A 24,345-nucleotide genomic window follows, 5' to 3' on the forward strand; every position below is an offset into this window, starting at 1 on the left:
ACCATCTATTCACATAATACGTAGAGTTGTTTGTTTATGTATCATGTAGTGCGGCGAGTTCTATTAGACTACATGTATTTTCATTATTAGCTCTGGTGTGGCGCACAAGCGTAATGTTAACAGGCCAAAACGCGAACGGTGTCGATTAATCTAACATCCGAGTCTAAGTAAGCAGGGAAATCCCCCTCGTAAATGCGCAACATTCGTGCGCAATTGGTAAATGTTCGGTAATTTACAAGGCGTTGATATGGCGATGGTCGAACTGCTTTGCTCACGGAATAACTGACAACAGGTTTGTACACTAAACTTCTTTGTCAGCAATGTTGAACGAAAAGTGCAACAACGTTATAAATATACTTTTATTGAGCTATCATAATATTTTAGGTCGACTGAAACTAAACTTGTATCTTTTTATAAAGTTATGGAACAATGTTTACACTAGATCAAGTACGCTATGTTTCAGGCGATTATTCATTTTGAAATAGTTTGGCCGTTATCGATCAAAAACTGCTGAGAGCTTATTAGTTGCATAACACTTTCAATATGAATTGCCAAAAAATACTACTGATAATTGCCCGCGCTAAATTCCTGACCGCAACGGGATCGGTAGCCTATGTCAGATTGTTATAAGTGGAAATGGAGAAATTATGATATGCATAACTAATCCGATTCGACACACAACATCAGTGTTGGATTTTCTTTGTCATTTCATTATATTTTGACTATGTTTAGTTGTGGACTTTTTCTTAGCATGTGGAAATTAATTTGATTATTATTGGTTCTGGTACTAGTGAGGTTTTAAGCAATACTGATATTTACCAGTTAAAATTACTTTTTTATTCTATAAGTCCAACAATTAAAATACACAACTAACAAAATTCTAAACAATAGTTTTAATGACAAAAAGGTATAATAGTCAATAAAAGTTACACCCTTACTCGAACGGTCGTCCATGTTTGCCTGCTCGGTCTCGTACATCTGCAAGTTTCGATAGTCAGATGAGAGTCATGACAGCCCTTATATGTAGAGGCTCAGTGGTTGAGATAGAGAAGTAGAAGAGAATCAGCTGATGATGGAGAAGGAGGCTTCATATGTGGGGAAAGGATAGAGGCCCCAAAGGTAAGAGAAAAGGAGGCTTCATAGGTGGGGAAAGGATAGAGGCCCCAAAGGTAAGAGAAAAGGAGGCTTCATAGGTGGGGAAAGGATAGAGGCCCCAAAGGTAAGAGAAAAGGAGGCTTCATAGGTGGGGAAAGGATAGAGGTCCCAAAGGTAAGAGAAAAGGAGGCTTCATAGGTGGGGAAAGGATAGAGGCCCCAAAGGTAAGAGAAAAGGAGGCTCCATAGGTGGGGAAAGGATAGAGGCCCCAAAGGTAAGAGAAAAGGAGGCTTCATAGGTGGGGAAAGGATAGAGGCCCCAAAGGTAAGAGAAAAGGAGGCTCTAGAGGCAGAAGAAAGAGGCAGGGAGGCTCCAGAGAGAAGAGGAAGGAAGGCTCCTGAGGCAGAGGAACGCGCCTCAGCAGGTGGAGGGAGCCTCAACAGGTCCTTCACGAAGGAGAGATAGATCGACTACAGATAGACAGACGCTGAATCGTTGGAACTGTTCTCTTCTTTAGATGCCTCTGTTAGCCAGTGAGAGAGTGTTTATGCGCTCAAGTTCTGTTCTTTATGTTGCAGAGGGTTAGCAATTGAGTAAACCTATCTTAAGTACGTCATGAGAGTGTAATGATTGGGAATGATGACTAACTCCAATTGTCTTGGTCGTGTCTGGTACAGGTCTGATATTTTTAATGGTTTTCTGGCATGCCAATTGATGTATCTTTCCTCATGGGTTATAAAGGGAATTTGTTTAAATTCAGCGAAATTACCCCAACCTTCACAGAAATTAGCCAGCAAGCGTAGACAGTGTCTTGTATAGAAGCGATAATGTTTGTATTATAAGTCAAAATTGTAGTAACGATAATAATAATATTATATGCGTATAACTGTAGTGATGCAGTAATAATATGATTCGTAGTTGATAATCCGGTGTAAGCTCGTGATCAAAATCTAAAGTTACTCAAGAAAAAGCGCTTTTTTCTTATCTCCGGTCTTGAGCTCTTCAGTCCGGGTGGATAAAATGTAGATTAAATACGAGAGGATATCATGCGTTAAATACGAGAGTAATGCGTAAAGAAATTGCCATCGCTAAATTAAAAACAATTATAAAAGGTACTTACGGCTATACTATTACAATGAAAATAAAATAATAAAATATTAATTGATAGTTTAGGTCAAACAGTACGTAACAGTATATGGCAGTCTAGGTCGAATGGTCTTCATCTATATAATTTTACTTCAGTTACTTCCACAGGAGGCTTCTAAGCTGCTTGTAAATGAGTATATGATGACTGTCTTTATTGCTCTTTCTCTAATGTATGAGGTGTCATGTTCATTGTAATATTGCGTATGTCTCCGGTGTTTTGTCGTTTCTCCATTACGCTATCTGGATTTGTTCATACTTCTATACAACAAGATATCAAGTGCAGCTCAGTTCTGATTAATAATTGCAAAGGTTTGGAATTGCTGTAAACATTTGCTAAAAAATAAGGTAGGTTTTTTTAATGCCAAAACACACATATTTTAGTTAAATAACAGAGGAATAAAGCACAAGTATTATGATAAACCAATACTGCGTTAGCAAAATAATATAAATAAAATTACCCTAAATAAAAATTGTTTTTATAAATCTTCCCTTGCAGTGGCTTTTGATATAAAACTTTCCCTCCCCTTTCCTCTCTCTCCCTCGCTCTCCTGTCCACAATTGCTCAATGAATGAAGGCAAATCATTCCTTTACATATTCTTGGGTTCTACCCCTCCATTCCAAGGAGTTCTCTTGGAATGCCTTTATCAAGCAAACTGGTAAAGGCCAGTTGGCTCCATCTCTAAACTACGTAGCTGGCTTGCTTGAGAGGCCAGCTGGCTTCCTCCAATGATTCTAGCTTCAACAAGCACTCCATCTGTAATTAAACATGTGTTCTTTTTTAAAACACAAACTAATTCTAATTTCATCATGGTAATTGTGTTTATTTGTGCTTTTACGAGATTCCTAAAAATCATGCTTAGTGATAGTATATAAAAGCTTGACACAATTGTCTGTGATCCATAAAAAAAACAATTAGCAATTTGCTTTACTAAACATGTACTAAGTTTTAAAGCATAAGCCAATCATTTTTAACATTATTGTAGGTAAAATAGGCTTGTCACAGGAAATTTAAGGTGTGCTGGTTACAAGCTGGTAGTCAGACATAAGTATTGATGAAAATTAACACCAATTTACCTCATATATAAATGTGTGTACCCTGCCTTTGCATGTTCCAATAGCTTTAAAGAATGTTATAGAATTTTGTCACATAACTTACTCCAACCTACGCAACAGATAACTGTAGACATAATTTAAGTTAACTTAATGTATTTATAGTTTATTACTCTTCCTTTCATTTATCATTTCTACCAGCTTATTGTTTACTTATAAACTCAATGTTTAAAAAAAAATTTTTGGCAATCATATGCAGGAAATTACGTCATATGTCGAAACAAAATTTGCTCAAGTTTTGTGCCATGTGTCAAAAAGAAAGTGTATCTAGAGGTGATTGCAAGTCAAGGTTAGACCGAATATTGCCTGCCATATGTAGCTTTGGGAAAGTAATACCATGATAATTTACATATAATTTTTTTTACACTTTTTTGCAGGAAAAAAATGGCCACTTTCCTGCCCAAAACGACAAATGAATGCTCTGTTAAGTGTGGGTATTGTCTCGAAGAACAACTGGTTGATCCTAGGGTACTTCCTTGTAAACATGCCAACTGCTATCCCTGCTTAGTAGGGAACTTTAACACCAATCGGATTGTTCGCTGTGGAGAATGCAAGTAGGTTTGCTCTCTACTCACAGAGTGTTTAGTTGTAGCAAATGATTATAGGATGAAAACTGAAGGGTTGATTGGAGTGACCCAGTTGGAAGGTCTATTTCTGAAACACTTGATCATGGTTGTTTCTATTTTTAGCATTGTGTTCAATATTTTAGAAAAGTCTTTGATATGACTTTATCCAGACTACCTGCAGCCCCTAAACGAGAGGACAACTCACACATCTGCGATGTTTGTTTAGAGAAAGGGACAGCTGATGAGCTTGCAGTTAGTTATTGTGCTAGCTGTAATAGAAGAATGTGTGTCAAACATTCTGAGGTTGGTTGTTTAAATTTCAATGGTTTGATATATTTAGGCTTTAGTTTTCAGTTAAATGCTGAGAGTCTTTGGCACACCTAATCACTTCAAGTCAATGTTGCTGTTAGTCACTTTATCTCTCTCACTTAGAGTCATCTTTACTCAATATTAAGTGTGGATTCATTTAAACTAATACAGTTGGTTTCATGTTTCCGCTAAGCTTTTTTCTTTTGTAGTTTCATCAGGAGTTCCATCCGCTACATAGATACATCTTTGGCATTGAAGAATACAAACATAGTTGTAAGAGGTTGGAGACAAGGAACTGTGAGAGACATGAAGCACAACCTGCTACCATGGGATGTTCAGCCTGCTATCAGATTCTCTGCGCTTCTTGTATGGATGGCACAAACCTGTGTGCTCCTGGTAAATGATCTTACCTCCATGCATAATGTTGTACTAGAATATTTTATTACGTTTTGTTCAATATTTTTTAATGGTATTAAGTAGGTTTTTACCCCTTTGCGAATTAGTAAAACCTGATTCTGTGATATTATAGTTTCATGTTTGGGATTTGTTACCCAGACTTGCTTGATATTCCATCTATCTCTTTTAGGCTTAGCACATCAGCCAGTTATCTTAGAGGAACTGGTACAACTACTTAAGGTTGAGAAAGATGAGGCGAAGGCCATGGCTCAAGCTAAGGAGGAGAAGTTATCTGAACTACTCAAAAGCAGTACTAGAGTATTTTCTGAGTTTGAGAGAAAAACAGCAGATATGTTGGAACTGTTACATATGACAAGAGATGAACAGGTTATTGACGTATCTGTGTTGTCTTTTCTAGTTATTTAAAACTTAGCGATATGCATGTCTGCGAATGGTTGGCTTTAAATGATAGCCAACGTCATACTGCATTCGTTTAATAGATGAAGATTCTGTCTCATCCCTACAGCTCTTCGCAAAAGAATTCGAGCATTCATTTATTTACCGATTTATTTTCTAGTATCAAGTTTAAAAAATGTTTTTTGTTTTATAAGGCTGAAGAAATGTTGAACCATCAGACTCTTTACTGAGCACTGTTTTACTTTACTTTGAAGAATATTTCGAGTTGTTTTACTCTTCAGCTCACAGAACTGCGGAGGAAGTATGATGAGCTAGAGAGAGAGCTCATTGAGGAGAGGAGGAGGTCAAAGGAGCAGCTAGTAGAGTTTATGGAGAGAGATATTGGAGTCAGAATGACAGATATAAATACTTTACTTTTGCTACAGGATGTCAGGTTCAACGATTCACACCCGGTATGCTGATGATAATGGCATATACAACATGGTGTCTGTAGTGCAAGATATAGTAACTGTATACACAACATGGTGCCTGTAGTGCAAGATATAGTAACTGTATACGCGACACAGTGTTTGTAGTTGAAGATATAGTAACTATATACAAAACATGGTGTCTGTAGTGCAAGATATAGTAACTGTATACACAACATGGTGCCTGTAATGCAAGATATAGTAACTGTATACACAACACAGTGTTTGTAGTTGAAGATATAGTAACTGTATACACAATATGGTGCCTGTAGTGGAGGATATAGGAGTTGCATCCACAACAAAGTTTTTGTAGTAAAAGATATAGTAACTGTATATACAACTAAGTGGTGCGAGCAATATATTAAAAATATAGGAGTTTCCTTCTGTAAAGAATATGTATTCCATGTCTCCTTAGGTTAAATCAGGAGTCCATTACTTCACCTAGTAACAAAGCGTCAAGAGACATGCAGACATACACATATATAGGCTGTTGTATCAATCTTTCTGTTTAATCGCATGTTGTTATATTCTGTGTGACTTCTGAATATTTATTGTTTGTATTCGCAGGCTGTTGTAGTTAACAGTTTTGCTGAAACTACTAAAGAGATCAGAAGCTTTATTGATGAAGATTTTCCTTCTTTAGTTTTAGACAACCAGAAAAAGCTCTCTGTTCTAGGTATGTAGATATATGTCTGGCTACTATAGCTGTCAATCAAATAGCTCTCTGTCCAAGGTATGTTGTTATATGTCTGTCTACTATAGCTGTCAATCAAATAGCTCTCTGTCCTAGGTATGTTGTTATATGTCTTGCTACTATAGCTATCAATCAAATATCTCTCTGTCCAAGGTATGTTGTTATATGTCTGGCTACTATAGCTGTCAATCGAATAGCTCTCTGTCCAAGGTATGTTGTTATATGTCTGTCTACTATAGCTGTCAATCAAATAGCTCTCTGTCCAAGGTATGTTATTATATGTCAGGCTACTATAATAGCTGTCACTCAAATAGCTCTCTGTCCAAGGTATGTTGTTATATGTCAGGCTACTATAGCTGTCAATCAAATAGCTCTCTGTCCAGGGTATGTTGTTATATGTCAGGCTATTATAGCTGTCAATCAAATAGCTCTCTGTCCTAGGTATGTTGTTATATGTCTGGCTACTATAGCTGTCAATCTAATAGCTCTCTGCCCAAGGTATGTTGTTATATGTCTGGTTACTAGAGCTGTCAATCAAATAGCTCTCTGTCCAGGGTATGTTGTTATATGTCAGGCTACTATAGCCGTCAATCAAATAGCTCTCTGTCCTAGGTATGTTGTTATATGTCAGGCTATTATAGCGGTCAATCAAATAGCTTTCTGTTGAAGGTATATTGTTATATGTCAATCTATTTTAGCTGTCAATCAAATAACAACTGGTAAAAGTGACATCATATGGTATTCAGTGATAGTTCATATGAATTTTGTTTGAATCTGGTAGTTCTCTATAGACTAGTGATGGGCGCTCGAGTTAACATGCTTGCTTGAGCAAGCCTTAAAACTCACTTCACAATTGAATGGTAAATAATCGATTCTCTGGTTTGTTTTCTTTACTGTAGAACTGTATTGACTCAGAGCATCCTACCAGTAAGAGTTGAGTTGAATCGAGTCTTTACTGTCACCATAGGGGAGTTAACTCGATTCCCTACTTTCAATAAGCAAAGCGACTCGAGTCAAAATGCACCAATCCTTCCCTTTATAATTATTGAGGTGACAGAAAATCCATAACAGACAGTGATGTCCTAAGTAGCGTAATCTGTTACGTGATGTGCGTCAGAGCGAAGATGTTCCTGCAGTCCCATGTTGCCACTCGCAGACAGTTTAAAAAAACTTCAATATCAATGTGTATATTTTATTGGTCAATAATATGTATTATACACTAGCTATATGGTTTGCTTGCGCACTGGCAGTAAGCTTATAAGTATGAAGCTATATGGTCTTACTTGATTATCCGTACGCAAGTTGCTCCTCTTCCATAAGCTGCGCCCAAAATGTTCCTCATCTAATCGTAGACTCTGGTCTCCAATTTTCTCCATCTGTCTTCCTCCAACCAGAAACACTCTCTCTCCCTCCTTTGTTCTTGATCTCTTCAGTCCGTGATGTCGTAAATGTACATGTAAATAGGAATTCTTGTGAGGAATTTCCTTACACTTTCTCCCCAAGATTTATGCAACTCTTTAGAGATGTCGTCACATCATGGAGGGAAAACGGAAATACGAAATTAGTAGAATAACAATTTTAACCACATGAAAGCCAGTGAGTATAGAGACATAGACATTATTTACAAAACAAGAAATAACACGCAAATACACCCATTACAGATTGAGCCTATCTGGGGGTTTTACGACTCTCTCAGCCCATATCTGATAGGTCTGTACACTCTGACGAAGAGTACTAGAGGAGACGAGTATTGGCTGAAACGACGGCTGAGACCGGTTGATCCACTGACCTCTATGCGTTTTTGAGTGGGTGCCAGAGTCGGTGTAGGCAAAAAGCGACTGCTTCTTGAGGGAGGTGATCACTCAACAGTCTTCACTCGGAAGTCTGTAACTGTATAGGTGCATAAGCAGGCGCATCCGGCACTGACAACTGCCGAGTTCCGATCTTTGTGAAGTTCTCTCTCTTAGGCATAATGGTTACTTGACTGGTGCTCACTTCACTTCCAGTGTTCAGTGTGGGATGGGAGCAGTCTTCTCTTGACATACATATATTTTCAGATAGAGACGATTCAGTGGGATTATCGATCTGCACTAGTTTCTGTTCCTGCGCAGCATGGCTCTTTTGTCAGTTTTCAACACAACTTTTCTACCCAAAGACGCCATCACAACAGCCCTCAAAGGTTTGGCTGAGTGGTCATTGAGAACCAGCCTAGTTTTGACAGGCACTGGGCACTGTTCAACCACCCTGTGCCGCCAATTGAAATTATGAGTCTGCTACCTCTCTAGTCAGCTTCATAAGTGCAGAACTTGTTTAAATCCACTGGGCTGTTGACAAGATAACTCATTGAATTTATACCCTTTCCCATGAGCAGCTGGGCAGAAGTATAGCCATTCTGCAAAGGACTGTCATTATAGCGCATAAAAGCAGATTCAATCTCAATATTTTTCACCACAAGCTTTTTGAATGCTTTAGCCCCTCTTTTTGCATGACCATTTGCTTGGAGGTTTCTAGGAGTGAACTGTGGACCATTATCTGATACAGTGATGTGAGGTACGCCTGATGTACATATGACCTTGTTGATGGTTTTGCACAGATCCGCAGCAGTGGCTCGGAAAAACTTTTCAGCGACAATGAAATGTCTATAATAGTCACTAATAACTAAATACTCACCGCCTCTGTCATCAATGGTGCAGAAATCTATTTCAAGCTGCCACCATGGTCTCTCTGGGAGGTGAGTAGGTATCAATGGCTCAGTGGGTACTTTCCTAAAGCGAAGGCATGGGCTGCAGCGCTCTGTCATTTCTCTGATGTCCTGAGACATCAGAGAAATGACAGAGTACGATTTGGTCCCTGGCCACCAAATCGTACTCTGGGCTCTTATGAGACAGCAGTTTTCCCCCAGATGCTTACTATGAATGTCTTGCAGAACCCTCTCTCGTTCGCTCAGGGGAATATACAATATGTTGTAATAAAACAGCAATCCTCCAATGACAGTCATTTCCTCTTTGAACGAATTGTATTTCTTCAGACATTGAGGCAGATCACGGTAGTTTGGCCAGCCTTTCTGAATATAGATCATCTAGTGACTAGCTATGGGGTCTGTTGAGAGGGCAACCTCGAGTAGCCCTCTCCTGGCTCAAGATATCGGGAACTCTTCCATCATTTCTTGAATGAGCAGAGGCTTTGGGTCTGACACTCTTTCTGTTCCTGCTGGGGCTCTGCTCGAGGCATCAGCAACAATCAACTTTTATCTATGGGCATATGTGACATCATACGAAAACCACATCTTACACAGACAAAATCTCTGAACACGGGTAGGGAGTTTATACAGTTTTTTCTCCGCCATAATTAATACTAGGGGTTTGTGGTCAGTTTCGATTTTGAAGTCGTGGCCAGCTAGATAGTAGTAGAATTTTTCTGCTGGCCAACAAATGGCCAGAGCTTCTCTTTCTATTTGGGCATACAACTTTTTCTGTGTCTGTAAGGGCTTGCGACGCCGATGCTATAGGCTGAAAGCCATCAAAAGTTAAAAAAAAAGCTGCTCCCAAACCATAGAAGGAAGCGTTGGTGGAGAGCCAGGTCTCAGCCTACATATCAAATGGGACTAACACCAAGAATGAGAAGAACTTTTGCTCAGCACCTCAAACTCATTGGTCATCTCAGATGTCCAATACCAATCATTATCCTTCAGTTTGAGGAGAGATCTCATCTTGACAGTGTCATCCGCTAAAGTAGACATAAAATCATTGAGATAATTAACCATACCAAGGAATCTCTTTAAGCCTTTTCTGTTTTTTGGGATAGAAAAATCCTGTATGGCTGATACTTTTCCTGGATCAGCATGTGTCGATGATTCCTCATAACATGACCCAAAAGGGTGACATGAGTCCAAGAAAACTCACAATTTTCCTCATTGAAAGGGATGCCTGCAGAAGCCAGACGAGATAGAACTTCTTTTACCTTACTGCCGTGCTCATCATCAGTTTCAGTATGGATTAAGATGTTGTCCATTTGACACAACACACCTTCAATACACTCCAGAGCCTTTTGCATCTCCTTCTGAAATAATTCGGGAGCCGATGAGATGCCAATCAATAGACGCTTGCGGAAAAACTTATCGAACGGTGTGATAAAAGTAGTCAGCTTCTGCGAACTTTCATCAACCCAAAGCTGTCGGTACCCGCAGTTTGCATCTAAATTGAGAACACTCATGACTTACCAGGCTGGCTATTGTTTCATCAGTCGCTGGAAGTGGATGGTAGTATCTAGTCACTAGTAGTATCTCGAGTCAATTTGTCCTATATAAAATAATTAAATACTAATTAATCTGTTCCCACCTTCTGAAGAACCACCTAAAACAGGATATTACTATGGAAAGCCGTGGTTATGATCTGCAAGAAATTTAACATTATTATGTACAGGACTGTATGAAATTCTTTACCTTCATGATGGTAGCGGCTAACGGTGATGTGAGAGAGACTACAGCAACATGTTTAGTACGCTACGCCTTCATGACACTGCGTAACATAAACTTTAAACTCATCTTATATGAAATCAGCTTACTATAGAAACTCTGAAAATAAGTTTTAATTTTACGTTACACTAAACTGAATACTAACTTGGTTGGTTTTTTAGTTTTTGTACTTTTTTCCTTCCGTTTTGCCTCTTTTTGCCTCGGTTTTTGACTCGCTTTCAACTTTAGCAAAACCTTTCCTTTTTTAAACTGATCGGATCAGAATGACTGAGCGATGCTGTTTTCCTAAGCGGCCTCTCGCATATCCAACCACCTAGTGGCTACGCTGACAGCTGTCTCATATGCTCGTGTCTCAAATTTGTTTTGTATCTCAAACAGACATTGGCTCAAAATCTTTGTCGTGTTTTAAATTTCTCAAATGTTGGGAGACTTGTATGTCGAGGTATGACTGTATTGGTATCAGGCTTTGAGTATTTTATGCTAGGAACTAATAACAAAATTCTGGCCTCTGATTTAGACTAATTGTTAATCTAAATTTACTCTCGACCAATCACATTCACTATTATATGTTGAAAAGCAGTGAACTGCATGCGTTTGCAAGTTGATTAGCAATAATTCATTTGAATTCATATGGAGAGAAAACCTAACAAGATGGATTTTTTTACATTGTATGTTTTAGTATTAGCACAACTTAAACTTTTTCAGCTACAATTTAAAGAGTGGTAAAATGTTGCTGCTTTTCTACCTGCTGTAGTTGTGATACAACATGGTTTGCTGTGATGGCAGCAGGTAAAATCAGTCTCAATCCGTTAGCTATGGTTAGTTGGATGAACTTCCTGGATTTCAAAAGTATTGAAACCATTAGTGCACTTGCATGTTAACAGGATAAGAAATGTTTTCTTGATAAAATACTTTTGTATGATTTTGTACTGATAAAATATCCTGTAGTCATTTGGTTGCAGAAAGTGATGAAATGATTGGTGCACATTGGTGATTGGTGCCAACTGACTAAAACTTATTTTAAAGTTGAACAGAAAATACAAATAGAGTGCAAGTAGATGAATTTACACAAAGTTTTAGTAGATTTTATCAGAAAGTATAGATATTTTTCTATCATTTGCTATTATATTTGATGTATAAGGAGATGTGACTGCCAGGATGTTTCTAGCTTAAAATCGACAAAATTTAATCACGGGTATGTTAAAACGTTCAGAAGACAAATATGAGCAAGATGACATCACTAGTTGTTATCGTTGCTATAGTTGATATCGGCTATTGCAATCAAGTGGCAGCATTACGCGTGTCTATTCTGTCAGTCTTCTTTGCAACTATAGACGTCATAATTGCCATTTTTTTCGCATGATTTGACCATGTTAATCGCGATCAAGTTTTGGCAATTTTAATCTAGAAACATCCTGGCAGTCACATTACTTTAAATATTGCAAAATGATAGAAAAATATTGATACTTTTTGATAAAATATATTAAAATTTTGTGCAAGTTCATCGTTAATGTCATCATATATTAATCCACTTAACAGCTTATGTAATCTTATGCATGCAACTTTTATTTATGCTTGCTTCCTGTGTTACGATTAAAACACTTGTTATATGTTTCTTAGATGTGCCCCTCTATTAGTTTACTAGTGCGGAATGGTTGCTCACCTTTTAACATTGACTTTGGAGTTTTCCAGAGAAATACCTTAAAATTATGCAATCATTCATTTTTGTAGCTGACAACCCAGCCATAGAGCTAAAGTTGGTGCAAGATGCTAACATACGTGTGGGATTATTACCTCCTTTGACATGTCCTAAACTCAAAGCTACAGTAGAAGCTCCCAGAAGTATCTATTCTGTCTGCCATCAAGATGGGTTTGCCTATCTTGGTGCAGGGACAACAGTGTATAAGATAGATGCCTCTGGTGATTCAGTGACAGCGTTTTTAGCAACAACTGGCCTGCCCATGGGCCTATGTATACACCGCAATATGATGTACATTCTTTTAGATTCCTGTGAGGTAGCTGTATACAACATCGAAACAGGATCAATGAACAGTTGGAAACACTTTGACAATCCTGTTTCATACGGTAACAAACTGGTTGTCACAGGAAATAAAGTCATCATACCAAATAGGCTTAAAAAATGCCTTTCGATCTACTCACTTCTCGGAAAGGTCATTAAACACATTGCTTGTCCACAAAATGGAAAGTGGACAAATATGGCTCTCTGTGCTCCTGACGCCAAATCTGTTGTTGTATCTTCCGCTGGTACGTCTTCTGTGTTTAGAGTTCATTTAGAAACAGGAGAGGTGATGTGGACATCTACAGATGTAGTAGAACCTGGTTGCATCGCCTGCTACCAAGAAGAGTACATACTGGTGATGCCTTTAGCATCTCGACAGATGGAATTATACATTCTGGAGACTAGCACGGGTGAGCCACAGTCACTTAGCTAATGTGTCAGTACTATAGCTAGTGAAGTGTACACCATGACTTGTATGTAGATATAGATATTATCACTGTGTACTTTAATATGTCAACAGTACTAGAGCTAGTGAAGTGTACACCATGATTTGTATGTAGATATAGATATTATCACTGTGTAATTTAATGTCAACAGTACTAGAGCTAGTGAAGTGTACACCATGACTTGTATGTAGATATAGATATTATCACTGTGTACTTTAATATGTCAACAGTACTAGAGCTAGTGAAGTGTACACCATGACTTGTATGTAGATATAGATATTATCACTGTATACTTTAATACGTCAACAGTACTAGAGCTAATGAAGGGTACACCATGATTTGTATGTAGATATGGATATTATCACTGTGTACTTTAATACGTCAACAGTACTTGAGTTTACCCTTTCGTGTTTCCTTTTCAAAGTTTAGTCCACCTTATTTCTACTTGTTAGTTGGTTTTAGCCACTGTGTTCAACATTAGACGTTTTCTTGAAAGAAAACAGTTTGCTAACAAAAGCCTTACACAGTTTGCAGCAAACCAATATACCCTAGGACACTTATATTTCGCTAGTATTTAGTTTCGTGAGTAGCACACAGAGTAAAATTTCGCTGCAACTTAATTTCTGATGAGTGCGAAAATATAGTGATGTGAAAATAAATACAGTGGAAAAAGCAGATTACATTCCTCAGGTCCAGTTTGCTAATAAGAAAAAAATTCAATTTGGGACTAGTTCGTATTTGTAAACCACAGGTTGAAATGTGTGGGTGAGATCGGCAATTCAATTTGATCACTTGCTGCCATTTGTTTCTTAGACTATCAATGATGTCTAGGTCCCTCCCGCTGTGACTTTCACACTCGAATCCCAAGAAGAAGAAAATAGATAGGTAACAACCAACTTCACAACCAAAACTGTATAACCCTTACGCTGCCATAAACGCATTTATGCGTTTCCTAGGGGCCACTGCCATAAACGCATTTTTGGACTTTCTCAGCGTGGTAACCTGATTTTATTATTCGTTGACCACATAACCCACGGTCTTTAAGACTTTTATGAAATTGACTGCGTTGTCCGAAGATTTCTTTATAAAATCAGCCTAAAACAACGAAGCAATTTTAAACTTTTGTTTGAGAATTTCTAATCTAAAAGTGAACATTTTTCTGTGAGTTCATTAACTACCCCGCGCGAGTCATAAAACAGGTAATTAGTTGTTGATGACATAATAGCCAATTTAGATTCTCGTGATTATACAGATAATTAAAGTAAAACTTGAAAAAACTGTATACATATCATGAAGCAATATCAGCAATTTCGGTAAAATGGCTGGCACTAGGCCGGTAGTGAATTTGTACATGGCTGGCAGTGGAAGAGATAATGTGGTTGGACCTGATGAGGGTTGATATTGTCTTTGGTTGGTAATAAAATTCATCACTACAATAATTATTCTGCAATTTTATGACTTCACCTACCAGACTTTCATCCTCATCAGTTACAAATTCGGTGACTAAACTGATACAATCTTAATTTGCTTTGCCATGCTGCTCAGTCGGTGTATTAGCTATAATGAGTTTACCAGAAATTTCCCATTGATCCCAACCACAGACGAAAATTGCCTGCATTTCTAATATGACGATTTTATTGTGGATATCAATGAACAAAGCTATTTAACTTCGCGTTTTCGCTCGTTCGTTATGATAGTTTAGTTTCGCTCATTAAATTTTCGCGAGAGGATGACACCGCGAAAATGCGAAAGTTAGATGCCGCGAATACATAAGTGTCCTAGGGTAGACTTTAAACCCTGAGTGTGCAAGTGGTAATGAACATTAAAGAATAATGACGGTATTATTTGCAGGAAGATGTTGCCAGAAACTTGTCGGTTCTAAAATTTTGAAGACATCCATCATTTGTGACCTGCTTATAACAGAAAAAACTATGATTATACCAACACAAGATGGAGAAGTGTCGTTCTACAAGATGAAAAGTGACCAATGAAATTCCCATATCCGTTCTACTAGCAATGGCTAACATCTCAAAGTACAGGAGGTGATGTCAGGAGGAGAGACTAGTTTTATTTACATATTTACATTTATTTATTTACATATTTTGTAGAGATATTTGTTTATTCTTTGTCATTCACTTGATTGTTTCTCCCGGTGATGCCCATATTGTGGGTATAAAACTTTTTGTCCGGTTGTAAAATATATGGTTAGTTATATATATTGATTTGTACAAAACTAAATGCCAAATTTTTGTAGGTCGTAGGTAAATATAAATATACAAAAACTAATAAACTTATAATAATAACATAAAAATGTCTTTTACAGATTCTTTTCTAAAGCATAGAACAGGTCAGAGAAAGCTCTGAACAGCTATTTTATACGTTGCCCAGTTACCCAATTGTACACAAAAAAATATGAAATTTTTTAGCTGATTTATCAAAAGAATTAAAATAATATAGTATTGTAAAAGTTGTACCTACCAAAACATTTTGAGTCTATTTATTAAACTTTCAATTTCTTAGCCTAGTCTTTCTAGTAAAGAATGAGGAAGGTGACAAACATGGCAGATGACTACACTAGCAAATAGCACAAAAGTTTGAACTTCTATAAAGAACTTGAGGACTCAGTCTGGTCTCAAGTCTATGAATCAATCATACTTGAGTCTTATTAGTTTTTAAATATACTTCACGCATTCAATAAAACCATGTCTATTGTTCTTCTGCATCTATTTTATCGTTATTGTAATGCTGCCAGTTTTAGCATTGAGATCTTATAACTTACAATAAAAGTTCGTTTAATTTTTTAACCTTGGCTCGAATGAGTACATATCATTGTCTGATAATCAAGACGAGCCTGTTGCTCACCTGTGTTAATCGAAAAGTGCTGCAAAAATTATTTGCGAAGTATTGGGTCACTTGATCAGATTACGACTTGACGATTAGATCAAGCCGAAACAAAACTGTAAAGTAGCGAGCATCTATATTTGATACGGGGTCTTTGGTAAAACCCGAAGTGTTTGTCATAAACTAGTGCTACGATAAGTTTTATATTGAGATTTTTATTGGCCTTTCAATTCACGTGAGAACATCACCTGACAAGACAATAACCAAACTGTAATGACTACCTCAGATAAATAAAGAGATTCCAATCTACGGCGGCTTTTCGTTTTTGAGCTGGTAATCACATTTCCACATATTTGGCACTTACCACCCAACAGAGTAAAACCTGGTGAATCTTTTGATACCAAATAAATATAATGTGAATTTTGTTGCAAGTCAACCTTTAAGGAAACAGCGTTTTTAAATTTTGTTAAAGGTTGGCTTGCAACAAAATTCACATTACAGTTATTTGGTATTAAAAGATTCACCATGTCTTACTCTGTTGTGTTGTAGGTGCCAAATACGTGGAAATGTGATTACAAGCTCTTAAAAGCTCAAAAACGAAAAGCCGCCATAGATTGGAATCTCTTTATTTATTTGACGTATTCATTACAGTTTGGTTATCGTCTTGTCACATGATGTCCTCACGTGAATTGAAAGGCCAATAAAAAGCTCAATATAAAACTTATCGTAGCACTAGTTTATGACAAACACTTCGGGTTTTACCAAAGACCCGTATCAAATATAGATGCTCGCTACTTTACAGTTTTGTTTCGGCTTGGACGAATCGTCAAGTCGTAATCTGATCATGTGATCCAATACTTCGCAAATAATTTTTGCAGCACTTTTCGATTATCACAGGTGACCAACAGACTCGTCATGATTATCAGAGAATGATATGTACTCATTCGAGCTAAGGTTGAAATGTTTAACGATTTTTTACGGTAAGTTATAAGATATCAGTGCTAAAAGTGACAGCATTACAATGACGATAAAATAGTCGCGTAAGAACAATAGACATGGTTTTATTGCATGCGTGAAGTATATTTGTGAAAATATTTTGACGAATGAGATTGCATGAAAGTGTAAACCGAAACCATCCTGTAACGAGTACGTCTCATTTGAGCCGTTTTGGAAAGCGAATCCAAACTACAGCGGTCTCGTGTGGCTGCGATTAATTGTTCGTTTTTTAGCTTTTAAGAGCTTGTAATCACATTCCCACATATTTTGCACCTACAACACAACAGAGTAAGACATGGTGAATCTTTTCATATCAAATAACTGTAATGTGAATTTTATTGCAAGTCAACCTTTAAGGTAGTTGACTTAACAACCCCTAAGTGTCAGCAACTCGTTCAGGATTATTCACTTCTAACAATTTTAACAGTTTGCTCCCTTCAAAGCTTAAAACATCATCCTCCCTAAACTTGATATTACATCAAAATAGTATCTGAATAATAAAAATATTGCAAATACTTAACAGCACTAAAATGCAAAAAGCTGGTAACAAGTTATACCTAATCCAACACCAAAGGCTAAGAAAAAACAGTTTATATCTGTGAAAAGTTTAGTTGACATGGTGAAAGTCACTGGTCTTTTGATGTGGAGGTACATGTAAATGTCCTAGCTCAGAGTGAGTTTGTCTCTTTTGCTTCTGCAGGGAGTTTGTCTCTCTTGCTTTTGCAGGGAGTTTTATAGTTAGCTTAAGCTTGTATGAATATGTTGCATGCACTCCAAGCAATAAAGATGAACTTACACGAAATGTTAGTAGAGTTTATCTGATTTTTCTATCAGTTGCGATTGTTTTTGATGTTTGAAGTGATCTGACTGCCGGGATGTTTCAAAATTAAAATTGACAAAGCGGTTAAAATTCTTAGAGCCTCAATGTTCTTGGAGTATAAAAAATGAAGTACAATAAATAATCTTAACCTTGGGGAAAATAAACAAGAGGTTTTAGATTTTTATTCCTTATTAATTTCCACTGAGCTCCTTTACACTACCATCTTTAGCTTTTAGCTGCTTTCTGTCAACAGTTACAAAGATTTTAATTTCAATTACAAAGATTTTAATGGTAGTAACCAAACAACGCATTTTGTTTCAACCTCCACACTATCAAACAAAACAAAGTTTTTAGCATTTTCTATAGCATAACAACAATTTTAGTAGTACTCCTGGATAATATTCCTAGACAGTATTATTACTTGGTAGAGATGTAAAGTGACAAAAAAATTATTATTAATAAAACCATTTTTCTTTTAAAAAGTCGACATCTCATTTTTGTTAATAAACTAGATGTAATAGAATAATTACCTAATGAATTTGATTAACTTCCTGAAAAGCTAAATATTTACTAAAATCATTACTAAAACAATACCTGTGTTTTGGGCCAGCTTAACAATCGTTACGCGTGACGGTCAACAGTGCTAGTTATTAACCCCGAGCAAGCGTTTCAAGCCTGAGTATCTTAACCAATTTAATGACTATTTGCCCAATAAATCCATTAGACTCTGTGTCGCTTAATGGCTAAGTTTGCCGCCTCTGGATCTGGAGGTCTCAAGATCAAATTCAGAGCCATGCAGATCTTTCCTTGCTAGATTTAATTGCTTTAACTGGACACAGGGTTTAAAAAAAAGTCAAAAAGACAAACACTAAGATTCATATATGTATGTAGACTAGGAGAAACACATGGTGTTACTCAAGAGACAGATAGGAATGATGATGTTGTGAAACTTGTTGCTTTCTCAAATTAAAATCTATATAATTAAGCGGCATCATTTAATCATGCGAAGCTTTATTATTATGTATGTTTGAGTGTTTGTTAGTTCACTTAAATGCCATGCATTTCCACGTATTCTGGCTAATTTTATCTAAACTTTACACACAGTACATATGCTACGTGCCTTTTGTCAGGTTGCCAAAAATATTTGGTTTTAAAGTTTCATCTGATTTCCGAAAACCAGCATTTTAAACATACCATTAAAAATTAGCTAAATTAAAATCAGAAATTAGGTAAATTAACAACTCAAGAATGTGCCTTCACGTGCGAAAGGACAACTGCCTTCGATGGATGCATTAAATGGATTGTTGTCCCGAAAGCAGCGTAAAATTTTTTTTTAAGTTTATGCACGTTTTGTGGGCTGTCTGATTGAAAATTAAGATATCGTAGACAATGTAGGAATTACTGTTGGTTTCCTATGATTCCAATAACTACAACATGTTTATATTTCAACCATAACATAGCAAACTGTTGCAAAAGCTAGTTTCATCACTAAGACTTTTAGTTAAAGAATTTTGACACTATTTTAAACCGCAAACATCTGATAATGGAAGTGAGTGTAATAGAGCAGTGAAACTCTCAGCTTTCCATATTTGACCTGTTTATGATTGTAAGAATGGAGTTCTTACCTATTGACTTGCTACAAGCTGATGTAACTCAGTCATTAGTACTAGCATTTTGTGAACACTTCTACTGATCTCGTTCTATTATGAAATAACAAAGATTAAAGAATTTCGAAGTGGCAATCAAATAGAAGTGACGTTCAATTAAAGGGTAGCACTGTAATTTTCAACCCTTCTCTTTTTTTACAGGTGGCATTCAAATAAAGGTCGCATTCAACTAGTGGTTTTACCGAAATTTAATGTACATATTAATTATATTAACTAATATATAACAACTAATAGTATAGATGTTATTAGTATAATATGAATATTATTAAAGTTATTAGTTATTAACTAATATTATAATAATTAATAATAATAATAGATATTAACTTTATTTATTTTGTTTAGAGTAAATTAGACAATGAGACAAAAACCAAATAAAAACTAGTAAAGTAAATCATGTGTATCGAAAGAAACAGCTCTTTTTGCATAATGTATAATTTTAATACACTTTTCTATAACCTAAATTAGCAAAGTCTTGGTGCCTGGTATAAGGTGTAGTGGCTTTTTGAGGAAGTAGGAATGTAATGAATGGTCAGGCGGATTGGAGATACGATTTGAGTATTTTAAACAGCAAATATCTAAGAACACATTTAGCTCATCAGCATTAAGGGCATTTAGACATTGGTCGTAACTGTCAATATCAGGGGAGTATAACCCTAAAGCATAATTTAGAAAGCATTTTAATTTTTCTTTATGTTTTCGATACAATGAGATACCAGCTTGAAGCAGTGTAAGACAAAATAGACTATATAGCATTTTAGTAAAGGTTTTTCTACTGCAGTTTTAAAGAGTATTTCAACATTTGGTGAAATGTACAGATAAAGCTGTGCAATGCATAACAACTCAACTACGCCGGATTTATTGTAAATTGTTGCTAGAATTATAAGTTTTTAATTCTTTCTTTTGTCTGACTTTTGGTATTCAGTCAAGTTATATGGTAACAGATGTTTAACCAATCAGGGACTGTAATCTCATGTTTATGATTTTAACCTACCTTATCTAACAACCTCTGACAGACATGCTGCAAAATAGTGCTAAAAATTGTAAAATATAAAATGTGTTAAAACTGTTTAAATGTTTTGCTACACAGACATAAGCTATACTTACATTGAAGACAAGTCTTTGGTTTACAACAGACAGTACGTACATACAACTAAATTTTTGCCACCAGTCTCAATGGTTTAGTAATGGTGACCGCTCTTGAAGCCTTAGCGAAATACTGCATAATAACTGGTGTAGAGATCATGGCATAGATGATAATATTAGATTTACTATTATTACTACCTAATGGGGGGCTGTATATCATTGGTAGTAATAAGTGAAAGACAAGGTAAACAAGGTAAAGCTCTAAATAAAATACTATCACAAATTGAGTTACAATTTCCTTGAAAGATGTGAAATTTGTGCAAATATTTGGCTTGTCATCTGAAATAATTTTTCATATATGACATCCAGGAAATGTTGAAATGCTCAATCCTTGTGAATCAGTACACATGCAAGCAGCTGACCTTAAAGAAGAATTTACACACCATTTTTGTAGATTTTATCAGAAAATATCTTTCTATCATTTGCGATTGTTTTCTTTGTTTGAAGTTATCTGACTGCCAGGATGTTTCAAGAATCAATAAAACTTGGTTGTGATTAAAATGTTCAGAAGAAAAATACTCGCAAAATGACTCACTAGTTGTTATTGTCGTGATAGTTGATGTTGATTATTGCATTCAGCAATAGTCTATAATAGCTGTCAGTCTCAGGTCAATGTGTCAATGTTTCACTGAGTCATAAACTCAGATTCAGTTTTGAGGCCTTACATTAGCTCAAAATCAGCCATTGTATATTATTATCAGTCTATCTCTTGCCATATTAATTATGGTATACATATTTATTATAAATTAGCTCCAAGATATGTCACAAATAATTTATTTTTGTTGCAAAAAGTACATTTTGCCTGATTGCAAATCTAAATCATATTCCAACATATTCTATTCTGATTGATTTTTCCAAATATTTGCATCTTCTTGTTTTACCTATGCTAAATGTTTATTTTACTCCAATTAAAGATTTCAAAATCATTCATGGTTTGTGTCCTCGTTTTTCGCAGAGCAGTTACAGGTTCTCCACTCATTTCAACTGACAGCCTCCAATAATTATTTTGAAATATCATTGCTAGCTGCTTTAACAGTCTTCCACTTAATATCCGTTCTCTTAACAAAAAAATATGTTTTAAACACTATTTGTCCATAAATTGATTCGTTTTTATTTGCTAACTGTTACCTTTTTTCTGATTCTTGCAAGGCATTATTTAGAAAAAATTTCGGTTTGAAACAAAATTAATACCAATTAATAAATCAATAAATATCAAACTATATGGTTTTTGTAATAAGGATCTTTAGCTAATTGTTAATACTATTTGTTTTGGGACTGAGGGCCCACAGTTGTTGCCCTAGAGAGATATCTCAATCAGGAGAGCTTAACTCAATCAGTACTCAAGGCTAGTAGGCAAATAAATGATGCCGATGCGCAGGGCAAGCGTGTTCTGCCGAACACTGGAAATCTGTCTTTCTAAATATCTTTTGTTGATGGGATTAGTTTGATCTCCTTTGTCTTCAGCTAGTTCAAATTCTAGCAGTCTCATTGGTGCGTGTTGTAAGCGTGTGGAATATAACCAAGTTTTTACTGAACTTGTAGAATAAAATTTTATACAACAGGGAGAAAGATTCATAACGAATATAAAATCTATACAAACTTCAGCTATTTAGGCCTAACACACTTAAACCAAAAACGGAATATACTAAACGGTCTCTGTATGTCTGCAGTGTCTTTTCTTCGTGCTTCAACACTACGATGGTTGCTTTCTGGTATAAACAACGCCTCCTCACAATATTCTTTATCATCCTTTGTCCTGTTTTGAGGGCCAGTCATTTCAGGAGAGAATCAGAGAACGAGGTAATATAGCTGAGATCCTTGTTCATCTCTTGTGGTCAGTCATTAGACATGATAAAGAAGGAACTAGGAGATCCTTGTTCAGCTCCTGTGGTCAGTCGGTAGACATGATAAAGAAGGAACTAGGAGATCCTTGTTCAGCTCCTGTGGTCAGTCGGTAGACATGATAAAGAAGGAACTAGGAGATGTGTGTTCATCTAACTCATCATGCTGATTCTGCAGAGTGCTTGTAGATTCCCTACGGGTATGTAATTGGGTATCCTGTTTGCAATCATGTGACGCCCATAACTGTAGGAGAATTACAGAAGCTGCCTTATGAATAACCAAAAATGAGTAACCAAGTCAAGTAAAGCCTGAGATCTTTACAAATAACTGTTGTTTGTAGGCTACAATAACGGAGCACAAACAGTATAACAAACATGTTCGATATACACCGAAATTTTTATATTAGAGTCATTCCTGGGTCTTCCTTTGTTTTAAATGAAGCATGTAGAGGACAACTTCAAAGTTATGGACACACAGATGCCTAAATGAATGGTTATCGCATGTCCCACTCAATAATGAATGTTCTTTTAGCATTTCATTCTGTGTGCCCCTCTGGAAAGCTTTCGAATGTGTCTGGTGCTCATTTTCTCTTCTCGTTTGATGCTACTATTAAAACACAATAAAGGTTCAACAGGTAATTCACATTTTGTGTATTCAGTGCATTTAGTATTCACATCAACGACTATTCTCTAGGCTATCAGCTTCACTATGAACTTCTCATCCTTATAAATTTATTAGCACCAAAATATGTTGCAATGAGAAATCCATTTAGAATGTCAGACGGTTACTGTTGACATATGAAGCTATTTTAGATTGTGTTGGGAGGCAAGAAGTTTTCCTTTCTTGACGACAGCACTAGTTATAGACGAACATCCTCTACATATATCTGTCAGTTAGCTTGGAACAAGGACACAAGAACAATGTGCATAGCAAAGTCACAAGGTTCTTGGTTAATTAAAATAAAATACTATCACAAGTTGACATCCAGAAAATATTGAAATGCTCAATCCTTGTGAATCAGTACACATGTACCTAGCTGACCTTGAAGATGAACTTGCACACAATTTTCATAGATTTTATTAGAAAATATCGGTATTTTTTTATCGTTTGCGATTGTTTTCTATGTTTGAGGTGATCTGACTGCCAGGATGTTTCAAAATTAAAATTGATAAAACTTGATCGCGATTAAAATACTCAGAAGAAAAATACTCGCGAAAAAGACAGCACTAGTTGTTATTGTTGTGATAGTTGGTATCAGATATTGCGGTCAAGTAGCAGCGTTATGTGCCTCTATTCCGTCGGTAGCTTTGCAACTAGTAACAGATATCATAATCACGCCTTTGCTTGATCTGATATTTCAATTGTGATCAGTTTCTACTAATTTTAATTTTGAAACTTCTTGGCAACCAGATCTCCTCAAACAACAAAGCAATCACAAACGAGAACATAATACAATTATTTTCTGAGAAAAATTTACTACAAACTTTGTGGAAGCTCATATTCAACATAACTTGATATATTTTGCTTGAGTAACATTCAACAGTGTTTCCTATATTTACTTTTAGGTTTTAATTGTTGATACTAAGAGGACTATTAGGAGTAAGGATTTTGAAAAAAAAATTTTCATTGAGTTGAAGCAAGTAAGTATAAAAAAGCATGACGAAACATCTTTAGATGAATTCTTAGGAAATCTTTAGCCCTCTAGCAGTTATTATGAGAGAAATCTTTAGCCCTCTAGCAGTTATTATGAGGGAAAAAACAAAAGTAAAGCTTAGCAAGAAAATTTTGGAATGAGTAAAAGTGGAGAGAAGCTGATAATTAAAAATTAATGTAGAATATATCAAACATAAAAGCAAAAATATAAATTAATCATATCAATATATAGTTCAAGCAGT

The 24,345-nt window shown here is 36.1% G+C and overlaps 1 protein-coding gene across 2 annotated transcripts; it reads left to right on the plus strand.

Moving 5' to 3' along the window:
* The first annotated feature begins 815 nt into the window (after positions 1 to 815).
* On the plus strand, positions 816 to 15,590 carry LOC137391411 (uncharacterized). 2 transcript variants are annotated; one of them, XM_068077874.1, is made up of 10 exons: positions 816 to 1,093; positions 1,394 to 1,676; positions 3,730 to 3,906; positions 4,062 to 4,221; positions 4,437 to 4,623; positions 4,814 to 5,010; positions 5,322 to 5,492; positions 6,075 to 6,183; positions 12,407 to 13,105; positions 14,993 to 15,590. In XM_068077874.1, the coding sequence occupies exons 3-10, from the start codon at positions 3,737 to 3,739 to the stop codon at positions 15,130 to 15,132; spliced, it is 1,833 nt and encodes a 610-aa protein (XP_067933975.1). In that variant the 5' UTR covers positions 816 to 1,093; positions 1,394 to 1,676; positions 3,730 to 3,736; the 3' UTR covers positions 15,133 to 15,590. The 2 variants fall into 2 exon arrangements, with proteins under 2 accessions (XP_067933975.1, XP_067933976.1); XM_068077875.1 differs by lacking the exons at positions 816 to 1,093; positions 1,394 to 1,676 and having other exon boundaries at positions 3,666 to 3,906.
* The last annotated feature ends 8,755 nt before the right edge of the window (positions 15,591 to 24,345 follow it).

The sequence above is a fragment of the Watersipora subatra genome, chromosome 3, assembly GCF_963576615.1.
Source record: "Watersipora subatra chromosome 3, tzWatSuba1.1, whole genome shotgun sequence".
In the NCBI taxonomy this organism is placed as follows: domain Eukaryota; kingdom Metazoa; phylum Bryozoa; class Gymnolaemata; order Cheilostomatida; family Watersiporidae; genus Watersipora; species Watersipora subatra.

What these genes read in the sequence shown, in the direction of transcription:
- LOC137391411 (XM_068077874.1), top strand. Translation starts at nt 3,737, where the DNA reads ATGGCCACTTTCCTGCCCAAAACGACAAATGAATGCTCTGTTAAGTGT. An exon ending in GGTTCAACGATTCACACCCG is followed by an intron (nt 5,493 to 6,074) that starts GTATGCTGATGA and finishes TTGTATTCGCAG; the next exon opens with GCTGTTGTAGTTAACAGTTT. An exon ending in CATTCTGGAGACTAGCACGG is followed by an intron (nt 13,106 to 14,992) that starts GTGAGCCACAGT and finishes TATTATTTGCAG; the next exon opens with GAAGATGTTGCCAGAAACTT.